This window comes from Rhineura floridana, chromosome 1 (genome assembly GCF_030035675.1).
Source record: "Rhineura floridana isolate rRhiFlo1 chromosome 1, rRhiFlo1.hap2, whole genome shotgun sequence".
NCBI lineage: Eukaryota > Metazoa > Chordata > Lepidosauria > Squamata > Rhineuridae > Rhineura > Rhineura floridana.
The window spans coordinates 154,855,750-154,879,764 of record NC_084480.1 but is presented as its reverse complement, the minus strand read 5'-3'; the positions used below and the strand labels follow the sequence as shown (position 1 = coordinate 154,879,764).

At 40.9% G+C, this 24,015-nt stretch overlaps 1 protein-coding gene across 2 annotated transcripts; it reads left to right on the top strand.

Annotated features, from left to right (window-relative positions):
* Nucleotides 1-1,324: 1,324 nt before the first annotated feature.
* Nucleotides 1,325-22,117, top strand: NAA50 (N-alpha-acetyltransferase 50, NatE catalytic subunit). Of its 2 annotated transcripts, none has more exons than XM_061638223.1 (5): nucleotides 1,325-1,763; nucleotides 14,109-14,242; nucleotides 16,065-16,184; nucleotides 16,360-16,426; nucleotides 19,268-22,117. In XM_061638223.1, the coding sequence occupies exons 1-5, from the start codon at nucleotides 1,756-1,758 to the stop codon at nucleotides 19,446-19,448; spliced, it is 510 nt and encodes a 169-aa protein (XP_061494207.1). In that variant the 5' UTR covers nucleotides 1,325-1,755; the 3' UTR covers nucleotides 19,449-22,117. The 2 variants fall into 2 exon arrangements, with proteins under 2 accessions (XP_061494207.1, XP_061494199.1); XM_061638215.1 differs by having other exon boundaries at nucleotides 1,328-1,763; nucleotides 14,106-14,242.
* Nucleotides 22,118-24,015: the final 1,898 nt, after the last annotated feature.

Sequence of the window (24,015 nt, the reverse complement as noted above, 5' to 3'; positions counted from 1 at the left end):
GCGCTAGGTATCAGTAAAGAGAGGAGTTCGAGCTCTTTCTAACCAGAATCGTATTTCGTGTTGTAATAGCCCGCCAATGTAAATACAGCTCATCGTTCCCATATCTCAGGCTGGAAAGAGCTGCGGGTGTGAGAGCAGCTTACGACAGCCTTGCAATGTAGTTCACTGGTTTTCAACGACACTGTGATATAGACTGCGTACACAACATACATTTAAATCACACACCCCTCCAAGAATCTTGAGAACCGTAGTTTGGTAAGGATACTGAGAATTGTATCTTCCTCATTCAACAAGCCTTTTAAGGAGAGACATGATCCCAGTCCACATCTGTGTTGGAGTTGTTTTTAATATGTTTTAAAATATTATTTGTAGTGAAAAAAGTGGATAATAGAAAAATTAACTCATTTGAAATGTGCTGGAGGAGAGCTTTGTGCATACCATGGACTGCAAAAAAGACAAATAAGTGGGTGTTAGAACAAATTAAACCGTAACTTTCACTAGAAGCTAAAATGATGAAACTGAGGTTATCATACTTTGGACACATCATGAGAAGACATGATTCACTAGAAAAGACCATAATGCTGGGAAAAACAGAAGGGAGTAGAAAAAGAGGAAGACCAAACAAGAAATGGATTGATTCCATAAAGGAAGCCACAGACCTGAACTTAAAAGATCTGAACAGGGTGGTTTATAACAGATGCTCTTGGAGGTCACTGATTCATAGGGTCACCATAAGTCGTGGTCGACTTGTAGGCGCATAACAACAACAAAACAGATGCTTGTAGTGTTTTGTTGCTTGTATGCCGCTCTGGGCTCCTTCTGGGAGGAAGGGCAGGATATAAATTTAATACATAATAATAATAATATAACTGGGAGGGGAAAGCTACAATTCCATAGATTCTGGTGTGTGTGCTTTAAATGTATGGTCCTTCACCCCTACTGCAGAGCGCCAATCAGGGTGAGAGCAAAGATTGCAATAGCCCTGCGGTGTTGTCCGGCGCTGTTACTTCCACATTTCAGGTTGGGGGTGCTGTGATTGAGAAGAATTTACCACCGCCCTGCAGTGTAAACTACTATAAATAGTACTGCAAGGCAGAAGTGGGGATAAGGCTGAATTTCTAGCCCAAAAGCACCAATATCACTCAAAGTCAACCTTCTCATGCTTCCTGCAATGGCTAAATCCAGCGCTCAGTTGCTCACTTACTCTTGACTCATTTTAACTTGACGGGTTGATCGGCCGACCCCTGGGTATTGTTTTAAATGTTGAAAAACTAAAAACGGATATAAGACCTGAGCTAGAAAGAGTATGGACTTTACTAGTCCCTTTTTTGTTGTGTTGTGGTGAGACCTGCTGCCCAGTCACACCTATCCTAGCCATTTTAATTTTTCCGGTTATTTTTATGGGCGTCTCTCAGTGCCATCCCGAGAGAGAGAGAATTAAATTAAAAACCTCTGTTGAAAGCGGAAACCTTCCAAGGGGTTCAGCTAACGGAAGTTCGGCTGATCTGTGGAAATAGCATGAAAAGAGCCCGGAAGGCGGGTACTGAGAGAATCGATTCAAGTCTATCACATGAATCTGTGTAGCCGCCGCTGCCATCATCACGTCGCCGTTGGGTGAAAGGTTGAGCTAAGGCGGGGGTGGAGTTGTGCGCACGCTCGCGCGGTCGATCGGAGCGGCCTGAGGCCCATGTGGAGCAGCAGCAGTTGTCGCTTAACCGTCGCTGCTGGATCAAGACCTCGGGGCCCTCGGCAGCTATGAAGGGGTGAGTGCGGGACCGGCACCAGCTACTCCTCTCCTCTTTTCCCCTCCTTTTCCTCCTATGGGAGACTCCGAGTACCGGTCTGCGCAGTGAACAGACGTCCCTCGTTTTCTTTCCCTCAGGCTCTCTCGGGGCGGCGGGTCTTTGTTTCCCGGGCCCAGCCCCCGGTGCGGGTGGGCAGTTGTGGTCTTTCTTCCTCTTTTCTTGGGGAGTCAAGCTGAAGCAGGCGCCTCCGGCTTTTCCCGGCCCCAGTTTCGGAAGAATGTAATTATGTATGTCGGCGGAGGAGGCAGGAGGAAGTGTGGCGGCTTGAACTCGGTGGGACTTAAATCCGAGCAAACGGGCATAGGTTTGTCCTACAGAGTAATACAAGTGAGCCGTGCCTGAATCCAAGATGGATTGTACTCGTGAATGGACCGGGACGACTACTACTACTCTTTTTAGCAGCGCGAAGAAGGAAAATCGCAGAGCGGGTATTGATATGAAAAGAGGGGCAGAACTCTTTTATCTCAGAAAACAAACCGATACACAGAAATATTTTGTCATCCGCACGAAAAATTAGCATTCTGTATTCTGTGCGGCTTTTATAAGGTGTACATTCTATTCTGTATCTGTGCAACCTAAAAAGGAGAGCAATAGAAGATGGCTGTATATGGTAGAAACAAAAGTTGTGGGTTAGGGATAGAAGTGAGTCCTGGCTCTGAAAAGATAGAAGGCTACTAGACTAAAAGGAGTGAGGAATGGCTGGAGCACAAGTGCTTGCTTCCTTGTTGTGCTGGGGAGTTAACATCTTGGGTTCAAAATGGCTAAGGTGATGTTTTCTTTCTGTTGGGACAGGGTAAAATAGTTAGAATTGTGCACGGGAAGAAAAGATTCCTTCTGTGTACAAACCAAAGAATGGGACAGTTTTGGTGGCTTTTTCCATCACAGAACTTCTTAAAATATTGGATTCTAGTAAACTTCTAATGACAACCCATATAATGTATGCACCTGGGTGTTTTGAAGTTCATTTAAAACCATCACAATACTTTCATTCAAAGAGATTCAGAACTGAGTGCATAATAGTCTGGTTATGAGATCTGATCCTAATGTACCTCAAACAGTGTTGTCACTGTCTTAGCACAGAATCTCTGGTGTTTGGTACTAAGTAAGTACTGACGTTTCAACATAATGTAAATATGTAGGTATTCTAACTGGACTTATTCGAACTGTGTTTGAGGTGTATTTTTATACTGGAACAGATTATAAGAGCTGGGAGAAGTGGAAGGGGAGGACAGCACTCAGTTGTCTGACTCCCTTTTCCTTGAATGGCTAGCTGTAATTCCACTTATCTCTCCCAGCCCTCTCTCCTGGAAAAACAATAACATTTAGACCCCCAAGCTCTTCTCCAGTACGTAGCTAAATTCTGACCACACAACCCAGTCTAAATTGTATGGAAAATAATTGTGAGGTTTTAATAGATGTACAGCTCAGTAAATATGTCAAAAAAGAGAAAAAGGAAATTGTTCTTACCAAGTTCCCCCAATCAACCTGACATATCCATTTTTAATAGAGCATTTCAGTATTGCCAGGATGATTCCAAAGATGCTACAGAGGATATAAGGATATACAGAGGTTTCTTCATAGACTGTCAGTAAGCTAAAGAGGGACTTCTTCTTGCTCTCCCACTCAACAGCCCGGAGATATGACAGGCAGAATAAATAATCAAAACCCAGCCCACTGCTATAAAATGTAGATCAAAGGCTAACATGGGGCTGACCCTTGCTGCTTCCCAAAGGGACATACCCCTTTTGGATTGACCCCCTTCTGAGGTGGCTTGCCATCTCCCCATGTCTGGAAGTGGTTGCAGCCGGAACTTTCCTCCATTAGGAGAGCTTCCTCACCTCATCAGACTCCTGGTTCTTTTCAGTGACAACAAGCAGGCATGGGAACTATGGATGGTATGCTGACTAGGCCCAGTGGCCCAAAAGACTGCAGGACTCCTTAAGCAGCCTCTCCCAACTAGTGGGCCACCAACTCTCATCAGCCTCAGCCAGCATTGCCAGTGGTCAGGAAAGATGGGAATTGTGGTCCAACAGCTGCTGGTGGCCCACTAGTTGGGAAAGGCTGCCTTAGAGGCTTAAAAAGCAGCTGGGGGAGTCTTGTAGAACTGTATCTGAACTATGTTTACTGTCCAGAACCTGGATGAAATGTTGAAGGATGGTTGGTATACCATGGAAAATTGAAGGTGATTTTGCTTCATATGGTTGTTAAAAAGCCAAAAGATTGCACTAGCATTATTAGCTGGAGAGAATTCTTGGAAAACAGGGGCTCTCGTTCAATATTAACTTAAGAAGCTTGTAAATGCAGAGTTGATTTCAAAATGAGAAGGTTGATAATCAATAACAGTGGAATCAGAATTTGTATGGAAATAACTCTTATTTAAAAATTGTGTTTTAAAATCCTGATTAGCTATAAAGGATATAAACTTTTGCCTTTCAGAAGGTAGCTTCTATAGAAGGGTGACTATTTATTTACTGTATTTATAGACTGTTTTTCATTCAGAGTACCCAAGGGGGCTTACAAGATAAAATTAAAACAATGTTTAAAACCCTTATGGCATCCCTTGCCAAGTTAAATTAGGCACAGGATTTCTTCTGAGAAAATGGAAAATCTAACCTTCATTTACAATGAAGATGCTAAGGATTTATCCATATATGGCATTTCCTTGGTGAAGGATAGGAGCAAGCATGTACTATAAACTATCATTTGTGAAGTGAAGTGGCAACAGTTGTCGTAAGAAAAGACCTAGGGTTATGCAGCTGCAACAAGCACTGGTTATAGCAAAAACATTGTGTTTTACATACATTTTCCTGCATGGTGGTATCTACATGAAATGCCCTGTGCTAAGTTACCAGTCTCTTCCTCTTCCTTTCCCAATAAGCCCTCAAGCTCTGCCACGTTTTCAGATCAACAATTCTGTGTTGTAGTCAGAGATATTTGCAGATTATGTATGGTAGTGGTATAATTGTATTCTAACCCCTGTCTGCAGGAATCCCTGGATAGTTCAGTTGCTGAGCTCCTACTGCTGCATCACTAGTTAATGAAGTGGAGGGCAGTGCATCATGGGCACATTTTTCCGTTTGCTGTGTGTGGATTAACTCCCTCCAAGCATGTGAAAGTGGTGTTAATAGTATGTTGCTCCATTATTCTTGGGAGTTGGTACTGCCATATATACTAGAGGAGTGACCGTTGGAGTTATGTTCTGTTTCAGTTGATACTCTTTTACTGTCAACTTTGCTGAGAGCATATAAAGTCCCAATTAAACTACATCCATATTACACTGATGTTAGTAGCCACCATTGTAGCTGCAGCCATATGATTGCTTCAAAGTTAGCTTCTGCTATAGGGTCAAGTGAACAACAGCAGTCTTGCTTGACTGTGCATTGCGCTACTAGCCCACGAATGTCAAGGAAGGTCTACTACTGTGAATTATTTTATTGCTATCAATTTGTCTTTTGCTGATCCTGCAGTTCTGATCTATAATAATTGATAGAAGTTTCAAGACTCTTTATCTGTCTTGATCCATCCTATTTCACTCCTTGGATGTTTTCTTTTGTCTTACTGTTGGTGGAAGTTTTTTGGCAGGAAGACAGAAGATGACTCACTACCAGTGGGTTGCAACAGCAGCAGTACCACTGTCCAAATATATGCTAAAAATTAAGAAATGGGTCCCCAAATGCACGGGGTTAAAGGTGGGGGTGGGTCTGAAAAGGCTGAAGACTGCTGATTTAAATCAGTAATGTTAATTCAGCTTTTTTAATAATCAAGAAGAGGCCAAATTAAATTATTGATTTAAATAAATTCCATTTATTATTTAGATACAGTAGGACCCCACTCATACAGTGGGTTATGTTCCAGACCCCCACCGAAAAGCGGAACTCCGTCAATAAAATGGTGCCCAATCCCCAAAAACTGCCGTAAAAGTGGAACAAGTGGCGTATGAGTGGGGCCTTACTCTAATTGAAAACCGCCGTATTAGCAGAATGCCGAAAAGCGGGGCCCTACTATACTTTAAGCAAGGTTAGCCAGTATGATGCCCTCCAGGTGGTTTGGACACCCATCAATGGTCAGGGATGATGGCAAGTTGTGGTCCTCAGCATCTAGAGGGTACCACATAAGCTCTGTCTGCTTAGAGAAGGACTGTAGCCCAGTGTTAGAATGCATGTTTTGCATGCAGAAGATACTGTGTTCAATTCCTGGCATATTCAGATAGGACTGAGAAAGGCTTTTGCCTGAAACTCTGGAGAGCCATTGCTAGTCAGAGTAGAAGTATTGAACTAGATGGACCAATGGTATGATTTGGTAGAAGACAGTTTCCTCTACTTCTTAAATATGTGTGCATACTAATTGGTGTTTTAACCATAAAATACATTGATTTAAAACTGAAGAGCCTTTATATAACCTTAGAGTACACTATAGATTTCTTAAATATTTAATTGCCAATTCCATGGTTGGGTAATGCCTTTATTATGACCAACCAAAATGTCACAAAACAGTGCACAAGCTTTTGAGTTCTCCAGAACTCTTCAGCAGGCTAGATGCTACACAAAACTGGTTGGGAGTATTGTGGGAGGGAGGACAAAAGTTCTGGAAGTTAAAGCCTTGGGCTTAGAATTAGTCTGAAGATGAAAATTGCAGACTAATTTAATCTCTGCCACTCGCTTTAAGGTATTGGGTTACATCTAGGATTCTGTGATGAAGAAGCAATGGCTGATCCCTATTTTTAAAATTTATTTTCCATATACAAGAACAAAAAAAATAATGAATCATTCACTGTAATCAACAGTAAGTGGAGAGTTGCTGATCCCTATTTTTGAAAACATAAAGGCCAGCTGTTACCCAGATCTGTCTCATGCTTTTGGAGAGACAGATTTCTGGCTACAGATAGTTAATCTGTTTTCACAGTACTGTTCCTACTGGTAATGATGATGTTTCAAATAACCCAGCATTATTTCTCCTATCTTTGGAGTTACTCTCTTTCGCTTAGGCAGAATGCCTGGCTCTTTCAAAAGATCACACTACTTTTAAGACATCTATTCTGTATAATTTGACCCTGTAAAATCAAGATTAATCATACACATTCCCTACTCAGCCTCTTCAGCTCACAACAGACATAACTGACACTTCAAAGAGATCACTACAGTTTGTCACTTGATTAAAAACACATACAAAACTCTCAAAAGTGCTTTAGCAATCCAACCCCTTTATGGAGTCAGCTTTAGAGTCTAATATTATTAGGAGCTACAGCAAGACTTTACTCATAGACTTTCAGTTTCTGCCTAATTTTCTTAGTCTGCAATGAGTATGTTGTATTTATATACTAAAAGGTGTTCTTTTCAAAGCACTCCAAGATAAATTAACATTTTTCTCATCTCCAAATAACCCCCCACCTCAAATATAAATGGCCCTAGAATAGAAATCTGAAATATTTTTGAAAAGCATGGGTTAAAGCAGGGAAAACAAGTTCTTCCTTAGAAGACAGCTCTAGCCTTGAGACTCTTTGAATATATTCCTCACGATGTCCCCTTCCACAGTTTACTGATGCAGATGACCAATTTACTAAGTTGTTAATGTGGGCAAACCATAACACTTGCTTATGATTCTAACCTTTGCCATACTGTCACGTTGCATCTGGCTTCAGCCCCTTGGAGCTTAATCCAGCTGCCGCTCATTTGCCTCTTACTTGCTGGGTCAAGTATTTTCCCTCTCATTGACGTCAATGATGGGGGTGGATGGGAAGCATGCGCGCACACACACACTTCGGAATGGTGGAGCTCTGATTGCAGAATGAAACCTTGTACTAGCACAGCACACTTCAAGCATCATAAAATGTCCACACAAGGAGAGCAGAAGTCAGATGATAGGATGGCACAGTATTGGCCATCTCTCTGGCCCTGTGTCATATGCACTTAGCTCACAAGCAGGAAATCTTGGGTGGGGAAGGTCCTCTTTGCAAAACATTTGCCTCAGGAAAACACACATTGCTAATAATAATAATAATAATAATAATAATTTAATATCCCGTCATTCCTCCCAGTAGGAGCCTAGAGCAGCAAATACTTCTAGCATGTCATTTTGACACATTATTTTATTTTTTTCCCCATTAATTTTATTCAAATTTTCAAACACAAAACAAAACAAAAAAAGAAACAGATTAAACAATAAAAATAAAATGTTGACTTCCGATTTGTCGCAGATCAGTTGTAGATCTATGATATATAACAAACCTGTCTCTTAATATATTACAAAATCACTTTCCTCCAGTAGTTATCTTAATTAATCATCAAATCTCATTAACATCACTTTATTCTTTCCGCAAAAAGTCAAAGAGAGGTTTCCACTCCTTGAGAAATATATCCCTCGATTTTTCTTCAAATAAACATGTCAATTAATCCATCTCATCAAGTCTACTAGGACCAATAATTTCAATAGCCATTTTTCCATTATCAGTGTTAATTCCATCTTCCAACTTCCATCCTTGCACCCATAATAATCTTGCTGTCATAGCCATAGTCATATAGTAAGAGTCTGATGGGAATTTCCTTCATCACAAATATTTCCTTGCCGTCAATTCTGAATGTGTTGCTGAAATATTGTTGTAAAGTCATATCTCTACTCCTCTTTTTTACGAAATGCACTAGCACATCTCTTGAGAGTTTTTCCATTGTCACATATCTGGAATTAATTCTATAAATTTTTTCTTTTTCAAGTTCCATCAAATCATTCCAGTCCAGAAATTCCATCGAAGCATTGATAACTTTATCTCTGATATCTTCATCAATTTCTCCAGGGACAACGCCGAATTCCAAACAGTAATCTTTATCTCCAGGATCCACAAACTCCAAATATTTTTCCAGTTCCACACTTGATATATCTGATCCAATCTCCAGAATTTGCTCCGTCCCTTTAATTTCTTTTTCATCTTCTATTGCTTGTCCATCTGCTCCTTTTCTCATATAATCCTTTATTTCTTTCAGCTCCTGTTTCACTTTACCAAATTCAGTTGCCATCTCTTGTCTACTCTGTCCCAGTTCTTGTTTCGTTATCTTAATCTCATCCATTATCTTCTGAAACATATCCAGAGGGGAAAACCCTTCCAGGGATACATCCAGGGTCTCTGCCACTTCTTTGATTGTCATTCTTAAAGCCGAAGAAAAAACCCTTCAAATTTCCAATACAGCCACAATTCCCAAGCAAAGAGTAATTTGCTTCTTTTTCCAGCAATAAGGGAGTTAATATTCCAGGCCTGTTGACAGCATCTGGCCAGCACAGTTCTTATCTCCCGCACGTCCAAGAATGCAAAACAAATTTGGTACACAGCGCCGAACAATTAGTAACATACACGAACAGCAGATTCGTCTAAAGAAAGTAGTCCAAGAAAAAGTAGTCCCAGACATATATCAATCAAATAATCATCTAGAACAGATTTTCTCTTCGGGTAAGTTGCCCCTCATCCGTTTTAATCTTTATAGTTTCCAAATTCAGGCCAGCTTTTTGCCATAAAAAATAAGATAAGCTTTTTAAATTTTCTTTCCTCCTCCTTAATTCCTTGTATAAAAGAGAGGTGTAACTCACCCAGGTATCTTGATTTTGACACATTATTTTAGTTGGTATAAGTGTCTTAATATTACTGATTTTTTAATGTAACTTGTATTTAATGTGTTTTTATTGGTATTTTAATGCATATTTTAGAATGTCTATTGTAAACTGCCTAGAGGTATTTTGTTCTCTTGTGGTATATAAATTCTGTTAAAAATGAATAAAAATAATAATTCTAGAATCCCAACTTTCATATTTGTACATAAATAAATGGGTTTCTAGGTTTTGCCCCTTTTTCAGTCATTCTTTTTTAAAAAACGTGATTGAGTTTTCTTAATACAGAAGCAGGACAACATAACAAAACGACAACAAATATAGCAACAAATCTGGGGAGAATGCATCATATTCTAGTGTTGTATTCCAAAAGAAAAATATTAACCAATATGGTAAAGGACTCAGGGCAAAAAACAACTAAAGCACTATATTAGAAGCTCAACTGGAGTGCATACCGCAGATCAGAAAAGGTACCGCCAGGGCCAAGAAGATGCCAGCATGGTTAACTAGCAAAGTCAAGGAAGCTCTTAGAGGCAAAAAATCTTCCTTCAGAAAATGGAAGTCTTGTCCGAATGAAGAAAATAAAAAAGAACACAAACTCTGGCAAAAGAAATGCAAGAAGACAATAAGGGATGCTAAAAAAGAATTTGAGGAGCACATTGCTAAGAACATAAAAACCAACAACAAAAAATTCTATAAATACATTCAAAGCAGGAGACCATCTAGGGAGGTGATCGGACCCTAGGATGATAAGGGAGTCAAAGGTGTACTAAAGAACGATAAGGAGATTGCAGAGAAGCTAAATGAATTCTTTGCATCTGTCTTCACAGTGGAAGATATAGGGCAGATCCCTGAACCTGAACTAACATTTGCAGGAAGGGATTCTGAGGAACTGAGACAAATAGTGGTAACGAGAGAGGAAGTTCTAAGCTTAATGGACAATATAAAAACTGACAAATCACCAGGCCCGGATGACATCCACCCGAGAGTTCTCAAAGAACTCAAATGCGAAATTGCTGATCTGCTAACTAAAATATGTAACTTGTCCCTCGGGTCCTCCTCCGTGCCTGAGGACTGGAAAGTGGCAAATGTAACGCCAATCTTCAAAAAGGGATCCAGAGGGGATCCCGGAAATTACAGGCCAGTTAGCTTAACTTCTGTCCCTGGAAAACTGGTAGAAAGTATTATTAAAGCTAGATTAACTAAGCACATAGAAGAACAAGCCTTGCTGAAGCAGAGCCAGCATGGCTTCTGCAAGGGAAAGTCCTGTCTCAGTAACGTATTAGAATTCTTTGAGAGTGTCAACAAGCTTATAGATAGAGGTGATCCAGTGGACATAGTGTACTTAGACTTTCAAAAAGCGTTTGACAAGGTACCTCACCAAAGGCTTCTGAGGAAGCTTAGCAGTCATGGAATAAGAGGAGAGGTCCTCTTGTGGATAAGGAATTGGTTAAGAAGCAGAAAGCAGAGAGTAGGAATAAACGGACAGTTCTCCCAATGGAGGGCTGTAGAAAGTGGAGTCCCTCAAGGATCGGTATTGGGACCTGTACTTTTCAACTTGTTCATTAATGACCTAGAATTAGGAGTGAGCAGTGAAGTGGCCAAGTTTGCTGACGACACTAAATTGTTCAGGGTTGTTAAAACAAAAAGGGATTGTGAAGAGCTCCAAAAAGATCTCTCCAAACTGAGTGAATGGGCGGAAAAATGGCAAATGCAATTCAATATAAACAAGTGTAAAATTATGCATATTGGAGCAAAAAATCTTAATTTCACATATACGCTCATGGGGTCTGAACTGGCGGTGACCGACCAGGAGAGAGACCTCGGGGTTGTAGTGGACAGCACGATGAAAATGTCGACCCAGTGTGCGGCAGCTGTGAAAAAGGCAAATTCCATGCTAGCAATAATTAGGAAAGGTATTGAAAATAAAACAGCCGATATCATAATGCCGTTGTATAAATCTATGGTGCGGCCGCATTTGGAATACTGTGTACAGTTCTGGTCGCCTCATCTCAAAAAGGATATTCTAGAGTTGGAAAAGGTTCAGAAGAGGGCAACCAGAATGATCAAGGGGATGGAGCGACTCCCTTACGAGGAAAGGTTGCAGCATTTGGGGCTTTTTAGTTTAGAGAAAAGGCGGGTCAGAGGAGACATGATAGAAGTGTATAAAATTATGCATGGCATTGAGAAAGTGGATAGAGAAAAGTTCTTCTCCCTCTCTCAATACTAGAACTCGTGGACATTCAAAGAAGCTGAATGTTGGAAGATTCAGGACAGACAAAAGGAAGTACTTCTTTACTCAGTGCATAGTTAAACTATGGAATTTGCTCCCACAAGATGCAGTAATGGCCACCAGCTTGGACGGCTTTAAAAGAAGATTAGACAAATTCATGGAGGACAGGGCTATCAATGGCTACTAGCCGTGATGGCTGTGCTCTGCCACCCTAGTCAGAGGCAGCATGCTTCTGAAAACCAGTTGCCGGAAGCCTCAGGAGGGGAGAGTGTTCTTGCACTCGGGTCCTGCTTGCGGGCTTCCCCCAGGCACCTGGTTGGCCACTGTGAGAACAGGATGCTGGACTAGATGTGCCACTGGCCTGATCCAGCAGGCTCTTCTTATGTTCTTATGAACACAAACTATAATCATGAATTCCAGATTTCAAGAGAAACTTTAGAAATTCGGTGTTGAAGGTTGTTCTTGCTAATATGCGTAATAAATTTTCACCAAACTGCATAAAAGGCCTGAGGTCGTTCATGTTCTTGTATAACTTGTAAGGTTATGCATAATTTTCTTAGAAATAGCGATCCTCCATAGTTTTTATACCACAATGAAAAGTTCAGATCTTCAAGAGTTTTCCATTTTTGCACAGTTGATAGTCTCACAGCAATCAGCAAAAAAAAAAGTTCCTTGGGCTTACTGTCTGAATTTGTGTCCTCAAATGAAAACAATAGGGACAATTGTGGTGTAATCTGTACAGGTTGCTTTACAATATTATTGATTTCTTTATATGTCTTAACCCAAAATAATAGACAATACCGTGATAGGTGGTAATATTTACCCCTGCTTCCACATCCTCACCAACACGTGGCGATGAGGTTAGATAGTATGCACAAGATTTGAATGGGGGTCCTCTATCACCTGTGGCTCACCTTGAGAGTATATTCTCATTTATGGGCCAAAACAGACGGTCCACATATCTCCCTTGTGTATCATTCTCTTACCACATCTTTTTCAAACCAGAGGTGATCCCCAAGTAACTTTCAACATTTCTTTATGTAGCACAGAGACTATACCTTTACTGGTGAAGTCCAACTGTAGAATAACATTCTCCATTTTGGTTAGGGGTCTGTAAACCTGGGCTTTAACCCCAGGGTCTGACAGAATGTGGCTCAATTGATGTAAATGTAACCAATCTATTTCCAAATCCCCTATATCAACTCTAAGTTGATGCAGGGAAATTTGAGTATCATTCCTATAAAAATCACACAGTCTAAAATCATCTTTTCTTTCCCATACTTTTAAGGCTCTCTTCAGAGACAGATCAATTAACACAATGGAATTAGTAGGGAGCATGTAGAGGATATTTTGTTCTGCCACTTTTTCCATATCTGAAATGTAGCCAGTGTGAATGAGTTGTGGATTTTAAAAAGAATTTTATACTAATTCTCCTAGATTTTTTTACCTAATGTGAACAAGTAACCACAGTTGTGTGTGTCTTCACTGTTAGAAATGTGCTTGGATGATAGCTTATAATATTGTATATGGAAATGTATCCTAACTTACGTGTGTTCCTGCTTTTTTCTGTTTACTTGTTTAGTCATTTGATTGATCCTTGTAATATGAACTTGGGAATTCTTTTCATATAGCCAGTGGTTCAGGTCTCCAGCCTGGGTCATGTTGCTTCCTATCATTCTGAGGAACTAATTGAGCTTCCTTCACAACTCTGAAATGGCAGGTTGCTTCCCAGGATCCACACATTTTTGCTTGGTTTACTAGACAGCTGCTATTTGTGATTACCACCACCCGTCTCTCCCTCTCACTGAGACTTGTGTACATGCCACAGAATTGTGGAAGAGGGGCAGTATCCTCTTTCACTTTCTGTTGGGTTTCAGAGAAGGTAGGAAGTGGCACAAATTTTGCTTGCCTCTTCCCTGGTACCTGCAGATGTACTGGAGAAGGAAGAAGCTGGGAGAGGGATTTATACCTTCCCTTCTCTGAAATTCCCCAGACTTCACACGTGCCAACAGATGGAGGAGGAGATGGACCTTATTTCAATTATGCAGAGTCTTTGGGTGAAGCGAGACACATCATTAACTATGCAATTCAGAGGGTGTCCCTAGACAAACAGGAAAGATGTTTCTTGGATCCCTGTTGCTTTGCATACAGTCCATGGATAAATTTCATTGTTGCATAAACAAGTGGAGCTTGCAAGAGCAGTGTAACCTAAAAGGACTGGGCCAAATTTCAGTATGAAGAGCTGTGTGCTGTTTGCTTCCATTTAGTAGGAATAGTAGTAATCCTCCCCAAACAATCTCAGTTCCTTTCCTGAATAATATATTTAGGATGGTTCTGTGCAGAATTATATAGTACTTTAAGTGGGATCCTCTTCCACAGAGCCTGAACATGCCAAGACGACCGGTTCTACTGTATCTAGCATAGCTTAATGAGAGTGAGATTTCTAGAGGTATTAAGCATGTTTTGATTTGTTCCAGTAGCCGGATCGAGCTGGGTGATGTGACGCCACACAACATTAAGCAGCTGAAGCGGTTAAACCAAGTCATCTTTCCTGTCAGCTACAATGACAAGTTCTACAAGGATGTGTTAGAGGTTGGCGAGCTCGCCAAGCTGGGTATAATATCTTGATTTCTATTTGTGGGGTTGGTGGATAGAAGGATTTTCCATTGTTCTTGATATATCTGCTAGATCATCATCTGTTACCTGAACTTAGGTTTTCCAGATACCTTAATTATTTAGATTGTATGAAGCTTTGCATGTTATGCATCCTTGGCCTACACAATACTATGCAGATAATGCTACCTTTTATCCAGCCACCTTCCTTAGATACGTATCTCTTATTTGAGGCAGTTGCCCACTCTCTCTTCCACTTGCCCATGCCAGTCCTTCCCCTTCATGTCCACCTGTTCTACCCATAGTGAGCTACTAGTTATTATAATCCATGCCTTCACATCTACTCAGGAAGACTGATGTCCCCTTCAGCTGCCCTTGTTGGCTATTTTAAAAGCTTCAGCTAGTGCAGAAAACAGTGGCCCATTTCATAAAGAAGCTCTGCCATGGCAAGTGGTCAGTACTTTAGCATCACCACTGAGGTCCTGTTGACTTCAGTATATTGCACTGTCAACTTAAGAAGCCCTAAAATTTGTTTCTTATGTTCCGTTAGAGATTTCTTTATCTTACATCATGACCTTTAAAATTAATGATAAAACTATCAACTTCTTGCTTAAATGCTCAAAAAATGCTTCACATACCTTATCACAGTGAAGCACGCTAGGAGGCTCTTTTGTCTGTGAACACTTGTACATTAACTCCTCAGTTGTGAATCTTCCTTCCTCCTGCAAGTGACACTGGGGTTTCACAATTTTTTAAGCTATCCTTTGTCCTCCCGTTTAGCCTATGCGTGCTTATTCATTAGTAAGTCCCATTGAACCGAATGGGTTGGATCCTTAGTTGGTCTTTAGTTGGTTCATGACTAACATAAGCCCTGTTGATCTCACTGGGTCTGCTCTTAAGTATGGATCCAACCCAATGAGTCTTACTGTGAGGTAAGTGTGCATAGGACTTCAGCTTTAGTCCCTAACCTCACATTGCATCCCTGCAGGAGGTCAGGGACAGCCACAGCTTTCCTCTCTAGTTCCAGGTTTTCTGAGCTTGGGAAAGGGAATAGGAGCTTCTTTTGGAGTTGGCTGGCTGAGGCATTCTGAGTGCCTTGACTATCTGCAACCAACAGCAGAGGTGTGAAGAGTGCCATGGCCAGCTCCAACCTTCCTCTTTAGTCTGGAGCTGGAGAGAGGGTTGAGGTCATCTCCCTCATTGCACTGACCCCCATGAAGATTACCAAAATTGGTGGATGATCCCTTCCCCAGATCCAAGGCAGAGAGACTGGTGCCCCTCTTATCACTCCTCCCCATAAGGTAACGAAACACCATAGTGGGGATGGCAACCATTGCACATCAAAGTTATGCTTGAATGTTCTCCTGAAGTGTTCTGAGGCCTAGTTCTCATTGAGATTATAAACCTCAGTTTTCATTTTATCACTTTAGGTTGTATATGGGGATGACATAATTGAATTCTCCATCATACATTCCCTAGCCTTCTCCTTCACATGCTGGTTTTTTGTGTGCAGGGGTATTTTATTTTATTTTCACAAGGAAATATTATGTTGTGAGTCCCCTTCATCCTGGAGTGATACCAGCATTGTACAGGTTTCCCTTCACTGAAAGTTAGACCCTGTTTGACCTGATATTTAATGTGGAGTTGAGCAGGGATATGCTAATTTTTGTTGTTGTATATTTAATATGGAAGTGTCTTGCAGTTCTAATTATGCAGTATTCTTAAATCTATCTATATATGTATGCTGCAAACCCTAGGGGTATGATGGATAAGAAATCAGAATAAATATGCTTTCTTCCTCTTCCCACCCCTCTTTTTGGCAGCCTATTTCAATGATATTGCAGTGGGTGCAGTGTGCTGTAGAGTAGATCATTCTCAGAATCAGAAAAGACTGTACATCATGACGCTTGGATGTCTGGCCCCTTACCGAAGGTTGGGGATAGGTAAGGCTGTTTTGTAAATGGGCAAGATGGCTCTTGGATATGGAGCGCATGGCTCTAAAGTTTACAGAAACAAAATTTGGTATTTTGTTTGTAAGGTAACAAATACAGCAAGATGCTGCACTCCTTGAAAAAGTTGGGAATAACTTTGTTCTGTTTTGTCTTGATTCCTTCATAGGAACTAAAATGTTGAATCATGTGTTAAACATCTGTGAAAAAGACGGCACTTTCGACAATATCTATCTGTAAGTGAACATTGCTGTGCGGTGTCATAGGGCTCCTAGACAGGAGGAGTAAGTTGCTGGCATTTTTAGCTGGCATGAATGAAAATGTTTGTGCTTGAGTCTTGTGGCATGGTTCTAAAGGACAGCTGGTCTAAGACTTTTGGTTTCTTTAAGAACATAAGAAGAGCCTGCTGGATCAGGCCAGTGGCCCATCTAGTCCAGCATCCTGTTCTCACAGTGGCCAACCAGGTGCCTGGGGGAAGCCCGCAAGCAGGACCCGAGTGCAAGAACACTCTCCCCTCCTGAGGCTTCCGGCAACTGGTTTTCAGAAGCATGCTGCCTCTGACTAGGGTGGCACAGCACAGCCATCATGGCTAGTAGCCATTGATAGCCCTGTCCTCCATGAATTTGTCTAATCTTCTTTTAAAGCCATCCAAGCTGGTGGCCATTACTGCATCTTGTGGGAGCAAATTCCATAGTTTAACTATGCGCTGAGTAAAGAAGTACTTCCTTTTGTCTGTCCTGAATCTTCCAACATTCAGCTTCTTTGAATGTCCACGAGTTCTAGTATTATGAGAGAGGGAGAAGAACTTTTCTCTATCCACTTTCTCAATGCCATGCATAATTTTAATTTCAATAATTTTCTTTCAAGTACATGAGTTTGCTGTGGTTTAGTACAGGCACTAAATAAATTGGCATTACTACGCAGTGCAAATGGTTGGACTAAACATACTGAAGTACAAATATTGCAAACTTGTTGCAAGTAATGCTCTCTTATTGGATTATTGTCTACGTCCTTTTTTCTTAATGTCTGTATCAATTGACCCAAAACATGCTGAACTCTGCTAAATTTATTAATAAAAAGCAGTCCCAAAAGGTCCAGAATATATTTCTGTGCATGTAAATCCAACATGTAAATATGTCCTCAGAAGTTAGTAGCCCCAGCCCCAGTCTTACTGTTTAGCATGCCCACACAAAATTCAGTCATTGTTGGCATATTAACATCTTGAAAGTGGGGAGGGGGGAGCAGTTTGTCTTCTGATTTAAAATACCTTGCTGCCTGCTCACCTGAAGGCAATTTTGCCTTGCTGCAGGCAACCAATCAAGTGATTGTTTACAGTCCTGAAATAAAGCCATTTGAAAGCATATAGGATGAATGACTCAAATTGCTGACTGCATGAAAACAAGTTCTACTGAAGTCAGTTGGAATTCAAGTAACTATGTTTCAGATGAGAGCATCAGTCATGTCGAATGACAGTTCTGTCGGGATGCTTCATAGCCCCTCAAGCATTATGACCTGGTTCAATTGTTACTGGCTGTATGCAATGCAGCCAACCAGGGCTGTGGAGTCAGTACGCCACACCTTCGACTCTGACTCCGACTCCTCTATTTTTCTACTGTCCGATTCCGACTCCACCCAAAATTGCTTCCAACTCCACAGCCCTGGAAAGGGCTGTAAATGTCTTTTTAAATTGGAAGCTCTCATAGGAGCATTTTCATCGCTGCCTGAATATGCGCTGATCTTGGCATCACAGCATTTGTCTTCATCTGGGTCCTGTGTCATACACCGACACAAAAAATGTTTTCCATCTTGAGTTATGGTGAAATGCTCAACTACAGCTGACTTCATGGTAAGCTTCTTTGACACTGTGAATTTATATTTTAAAAAATTTGTCAATCAAAATTTATTTTGGAGTCGGAGTCCGACTCCACCCAAAATTGCTTCCGACTCCACGACTCCGACTCCACAGCCCTGAAGCCAACACATTGCTCTCTTGTAGAGTATTGGGGAGGGGCAGTTTAAGTCCTTGTGTTTATCTCCTCTAATTTATGAGAGTTCTGCTGCGCTGTATTTTCTTTTCTTTTAGTAGAATAGCCTTCCCCCAACTGGAGCCATTCAAACGGTTTGGACTACAACTCTCATCATCCCTAACCATTGGCCATGCTAGGCTGATGGGAATGGTAGTCCAAAATATCTGAAGGGCAGCAGGTTGGGAAGGCTGCGGTAGAGTGAGTTTGTTGTGTTAGAGTAGATTGATTGTGTCTTTAAGTCAGAAGGCAGAATATAACTACTTATTTAAATTTGTTGTTGCTGCTATGTGCCTTCAAGTCGATTACGACTTACGGCAACCCTATGAATCAATGACTTCAGACAACAACTTATTTACATAAAATGGACAAAAACACTTACGACTGGGCAGTTGGTGTGCTAGAATTTTTCCAACCCTAGCAGAGATGAATATTTTTATGAGGGGCTTCTTAACCATGGAACAGTGCTAAACATAATACCCAACATGCAGCATAACTAGCTTGTCAGTCTTCAGGAGTTTTTTAAGCTCAGAAATGATGCTATCCGATCATCATATGATTCAAAATAGTTCAGTGTCATGCCATCCTCACTTTGTTTTTAGATATACCCATATCATAAATTTGAAAATAAATGGAACAGAAAAGAGAGTGCTTAAATAGGACAAACTAAACTAATGCCCACTCATTCTTCAGTTTTTAATAAGTGGTGATTCTGAGATGCTTAGAAAATTCCAGTAATTAGTATTCCCTTTCATCATTTTCAAATTGCTTTGCACATCCTGATGGTCTGAGGGTAAAGTTCAAATCTAATTTTTCTATCGAGAAATATCATTGCAAATAAATGACAATGCTGGCTTGAAAGTTTAACATGGAACATAGGTAGAAGTTACATGGTCCTGCGTTTTATCATCTGGTAACGTTTTATAACTTCTCTACCCTTGCCTTCCCATTTTTTTTCTTGATCTTCAGATAAACAGTTAATTAGCATGTGGATCCACGTTCTAGCATTCAGAAAATGCTAATCCTTTTCTCCTTTCTTTTTTCTTACCCCAGACATGTCCAGATTAGCAATGAGTCAGCTATTGACTTCTACAGGAAGTTTGGATTTGAGATCATTGAGACGAAGAAGAACTACTACAAGAGGATAGAACCAGCAGATGCTCACGTGCTGCAGAAAAATCTCAAAGTCCCTTGTCTTGGCCAGAACACAGATGTGCAAAAGTCTGACAACTGAACAAAACCCAATGAACACTTTCTTGCACTTTCTTGTCACCAAATAAGGAAAGAGAGGCCTGGTGTTTGTTTTTGGTTTTTTCCTTTCTCCTAATGTGTGTTGTATCCTCTCCAACAAATTAATTACTTCCCAAGGATTGTCAAATTGTATGTTTGGGTTCTGTAGCTCTACTTCTTTGCATTCTTTGGGATGGAAGTAGTATGCAGTTCTAGTTGGGGTGGAGCCTTCAGTCGGTCTTCCAAAGGTCAGTTATTCTTCGAGGGGTGATCCTCCTGCATTCCCATTGAAGGGCAAAGTTTAAGCAATACCTTGCATCTAGGCTCCTAATACCATACTGCTTTTTAAATTTGGAGTCTATTGGTCTCTAGTTCTGAACTTGGTTTAACAGATTTGGCCTTGTTTACTGTTTGAACATGCATCAGTCTAGAAGCTGATTCACAGCATTTGAGCTGCCATCTCTCCGTTGTGTTTTGAGACAGTGGTTGATGAGAAGATTCATCTTGCTGAGCAGTCAGCATTTGTCAGCTTGCGGCCAACTGATGCAGCGTTTCTTGACTGATGTAGGTGAGGATTCAGAGTGGGCTGTGCCATCTTCCACTCTTTTCCCATTCATTATAGATATTTTACTGGCAACAGAACAACCTATGGCTCTGGCGTCAATGGAGGAGCCAAACATTTAAGATTGCTAAGAAGGTCAGTGTGTGACTCTTACTTTAAAAAAAAGAAGAAAATAAGAAGGAAGGAAGGATGCTTTGCCTTGGAAATGGCTCTGCTGGTTCGAACTCTGCTTGCTTGCTGAGATTATACTCTCTCTAAGATAGAAGATGATCAAAACTGCTTTCGCCTCTACACGTCTGAAGACTTGGCACTCATCTTGGAAGAATGTTCAGAGAGGATGTTGTGGAATACCAGATGAGAGTGGCTTATTGGGGGAGCATTGTAAGGATTCATAAAATATCTGGCTTTCTCCTGATATTGTAATGTAAGAACTGTAGCCTACTTTACCAAGCTCTTGCTTTGTATTTTGTTATGCTTTTGTTTGCAATTTCATTTTGAGCTTCTAGCATTCAGTATGACGATGGCAGCTTAACATTACAATTCTTCTCCCCGTTTGGGGAAATGTACTGGGGGTCAGGGGAGGAGGGAATCTGCCCCATCACCTAAATCAATATTAAACTGTATTTCTTTCCTGATTTTGAACTTTAACTGTATTTTGCGCTTTTCTGCTTTAAAAAATCTTTATTGAGGGTGGGGGTGGGGGCATTACAGTGTAACCTTGCTAGCAGATGTTGTAATTTCACTGTGATGCTGAATTGAGAACCAAGAAGATAAAGACTAGGAAAGTTCAAGTAATTTGCAATATAATGCAGCCTTTAATTGCAGAGAAGTCAGGAAACGAGGCTAGCAGAATATCCTGAAATGAGTGCCTGACATCTACTTGTTCATTATGTGCATATTTTCTACACAACTGCATTTCTTTTGATCGAACAACCGAAAGTTCATCCTTCAGAATCCTTGTGCCTGAAATATTCTTGTATTGCTTCTCTGGTCATAGTTTGCTAAATTTTATATTGTAGTTCCTGAAGATTTGTTTTCATTCTACAAAGATGTTGAAGCACATCTAAATCTCAAGTGCCAACACTGCTTCCCTGATCAGTTGTAGATACGGCAAGAAGTTCAAAGTGGGAACTACTGCACTGGAGAACATATACATAGCCCATGTCAACATCAGCCCATAGTTGTCTTCTGGTGCTAAGGGAACTGTGTGCCCTCTTTTCTTCTTCTTTGAAATTGGATGGTAGATGTTTGAATTAGGAGCAGAGAGCTCAATAGCTTCTCTTGATCTACAAATCACCTTCTTTTTAGACTTCAAGAAAGCTCATACCTTTTTGTTTATTAAAAAAAAATTAATCACCTGTTCTGTGAATGTATTTCACAATGTTTCCATTGTGCAGTCAACCTTCCTTAGTGACTATGTTCTACAGGAGTTGGGAGGAAAAGAAATTGGAAATCAAAGCTCCGTGATGATCAGTCCTGCCAGTGGTTCCTTGCTTAAAAAGAACACCGGTTTGAATCCTAGCTCCTTAAGCTGTATCCCTCTGCTTGAGCATGGTGAAGAGCAGCAGTTTAGATGGTTGGTTCTTGGGAGTGCTGCAAAAGTTTGCTAGTTTGGGGGGAAATGTTTTGTCTTCTGAAATAGTCAAGCGGGGTTGTCTAAAATGGGTGTTTAATACTTCATGCGATTTGTCAGTACTTTCTATTCTCTTGCAGATTGGCTCATGTACAACTATAGTAATTGGGAGGTTCAGTTAACGATCAGCAGTGCTTCTCTTGTAGAGGTTTGCAAGGAGTATGCATGTAACATGATTTACATATCCTATAGCTGGATAAATTTAAAGGGGCTCAGCACAATACATTTTGCATCAGATAGCAGGACTATGAAACTGCTGAACTTCATAAACAAACTTTTCAGTATTGGGTAACAGTGATATATGCAAGAAAAACAAAAGAAGCACCCAAGACAGACATCCTTTACTTGGCAGGGAAGGGGGAATATTTTTGTATACATAAAGTGGCTGGGATTACTTGATTCATTTAATGATTAAAAATGTCCATTAAAGATGACATACTGTTATAGCTGAAATAAATTCTAGTTCTGTTTTCATTAACATGTAATGGTGCCCTGTGATATCTAGTAAATGTGAACCAAACTTTTTTTATCCTATGCAAAATTCAGTTTTAGTCTGCAGCTGCAGGATTTGTCTGAAACCTCTCTATTCCTTCCCCTCATCCCAAGTATCTTGATTTAAGAATTGATATGAATGTGTTAATGCACAGCTTGCATGGAATGAGTTAACATGCTAAGAATGCCTGTGTGTCATATAAATAGGTCTTGATCTGGGAGGAAACTTGCTGTCTACCCTTGGGTAACTGAAACTGCCTTCATTATTAAAGTGAAGGTTTTTGACTTAAATCAGCAGCCTGTTACCATGATGTGAGCAGAAATGCTTACTCTGGAATAACTCTGGCCTACAGATAAAGGAGCCCATTTTGTTTGTGACGTGACTGACTAGCTGTTTCTGGGTAAATTTGGGGCATTTCACAGGATAAAATGCCTTGATGGAACCTTTTGTGTGTACACGTCTTCAAACTGCAGGGAGAAACAAGTTCACAAATTTTAGGCCACTGCCTTTGTACAGCAGGAACATGTTTGTCTTTCTGAAATCACTGGAAGTTAAACTTTTTAGAAACATTCTGAATAAATGCACATAAGTTACATTGCCCATGACCTGGCCTTGTGCTTTTGGCTTCCTTTCTCCCATACCCTTCTCTGGTAGAGATGGGGGATATTCTCCATTTTTTTTCAAATTGCCACTCCCATGTGGTAGGAATCGGGTCAGCTTGCTAACTCTTCCATTAAAGAGATGTCTCCTGAAACCCATATGTGCTTTTTCTCTCAGGACAAGTAGAGCAAGGCTGCAGTGGCTGTCAGGCAAGCAGCCTGAATTGTCTCATTTTGCATCCCTTCCTCTGTCTCGGAAAAGAAATAGCCAGTCACCAACCCTGCAAGGTATGTGACATGGTAACATGTAAGGAAGCAGAGACTTTTCTGAAGCAGGGATGGCCCAAAATGTCTTCTACACTATCATGATCTTAGGGAGAATCGGGCACATACTTGAATCGGGCACAGGTGAAAAGCCTGTTGTTCCAACAAATGCAGTGTTGCTCCTGTTGGGGGCAATGTGAACAAGGAGACTGATATAGCAGTTCTTTGTCTATCGTTGTGGCAGAATCCACAGAGGGAACACAAAAAAAGAGAGGATGTTTCACTTGAGGTAGACGAGATGCAAGGACTGGCGATGCCACACAAACCTCCAGCAGAAGCTTTTTTTTATCCAGTCTGGACTCGGTCTGCAGACCCATACCCCGCAAACTGTCCATTTCTGGACAGGATTTTATCCTAATGCTCCCCCTTGTCATGAGGTTGTGGTACAACTTGACAAATTGTGAAGAGGTGCTGTGGGGCTGGATCCTTCACTCCAGCAGCCTTGCCACCTAAGTCAGCTGTGTCCGCGAGGAACAATGTGGAGTTATCTGGGGATATTACAGTTTTAAAATAACAGCAAAAGATTTGGGGATATTTTACTTTCCCATTTATCATTTCTTTTTTGAAGGCAAATGTGACTGTTGGACTTTCTTGGCAATTCCCTACATATACATACGTTAAACAGGAGAACGCAATGGTCACTGCTTCCAGTGGGCTCATCAGGACTTGCATCTTGCACTATCCTCTGGGCATCATTAGGATTAACTCCAGGGTTGCCTCTCCTCTGGTTGGTTTCATGACGGCAGACACAGGCGTTGGATGTATCTAAGCATTTTGTCTATCTTGTTCTAAGCACGTAATGTGAGGATAGGTGTGAGAAGCTTGAAAAGACTAGTCTGAAACCCTGGAGAGCCACTGACTGTCAGGTTACAACCACACCATAATTTAAAACATATCGCTTCCCCCAAAGAATCCTGGGAACTCTAGCTCTTATGGGTAAACTACAGTTCCCAGAGCTCT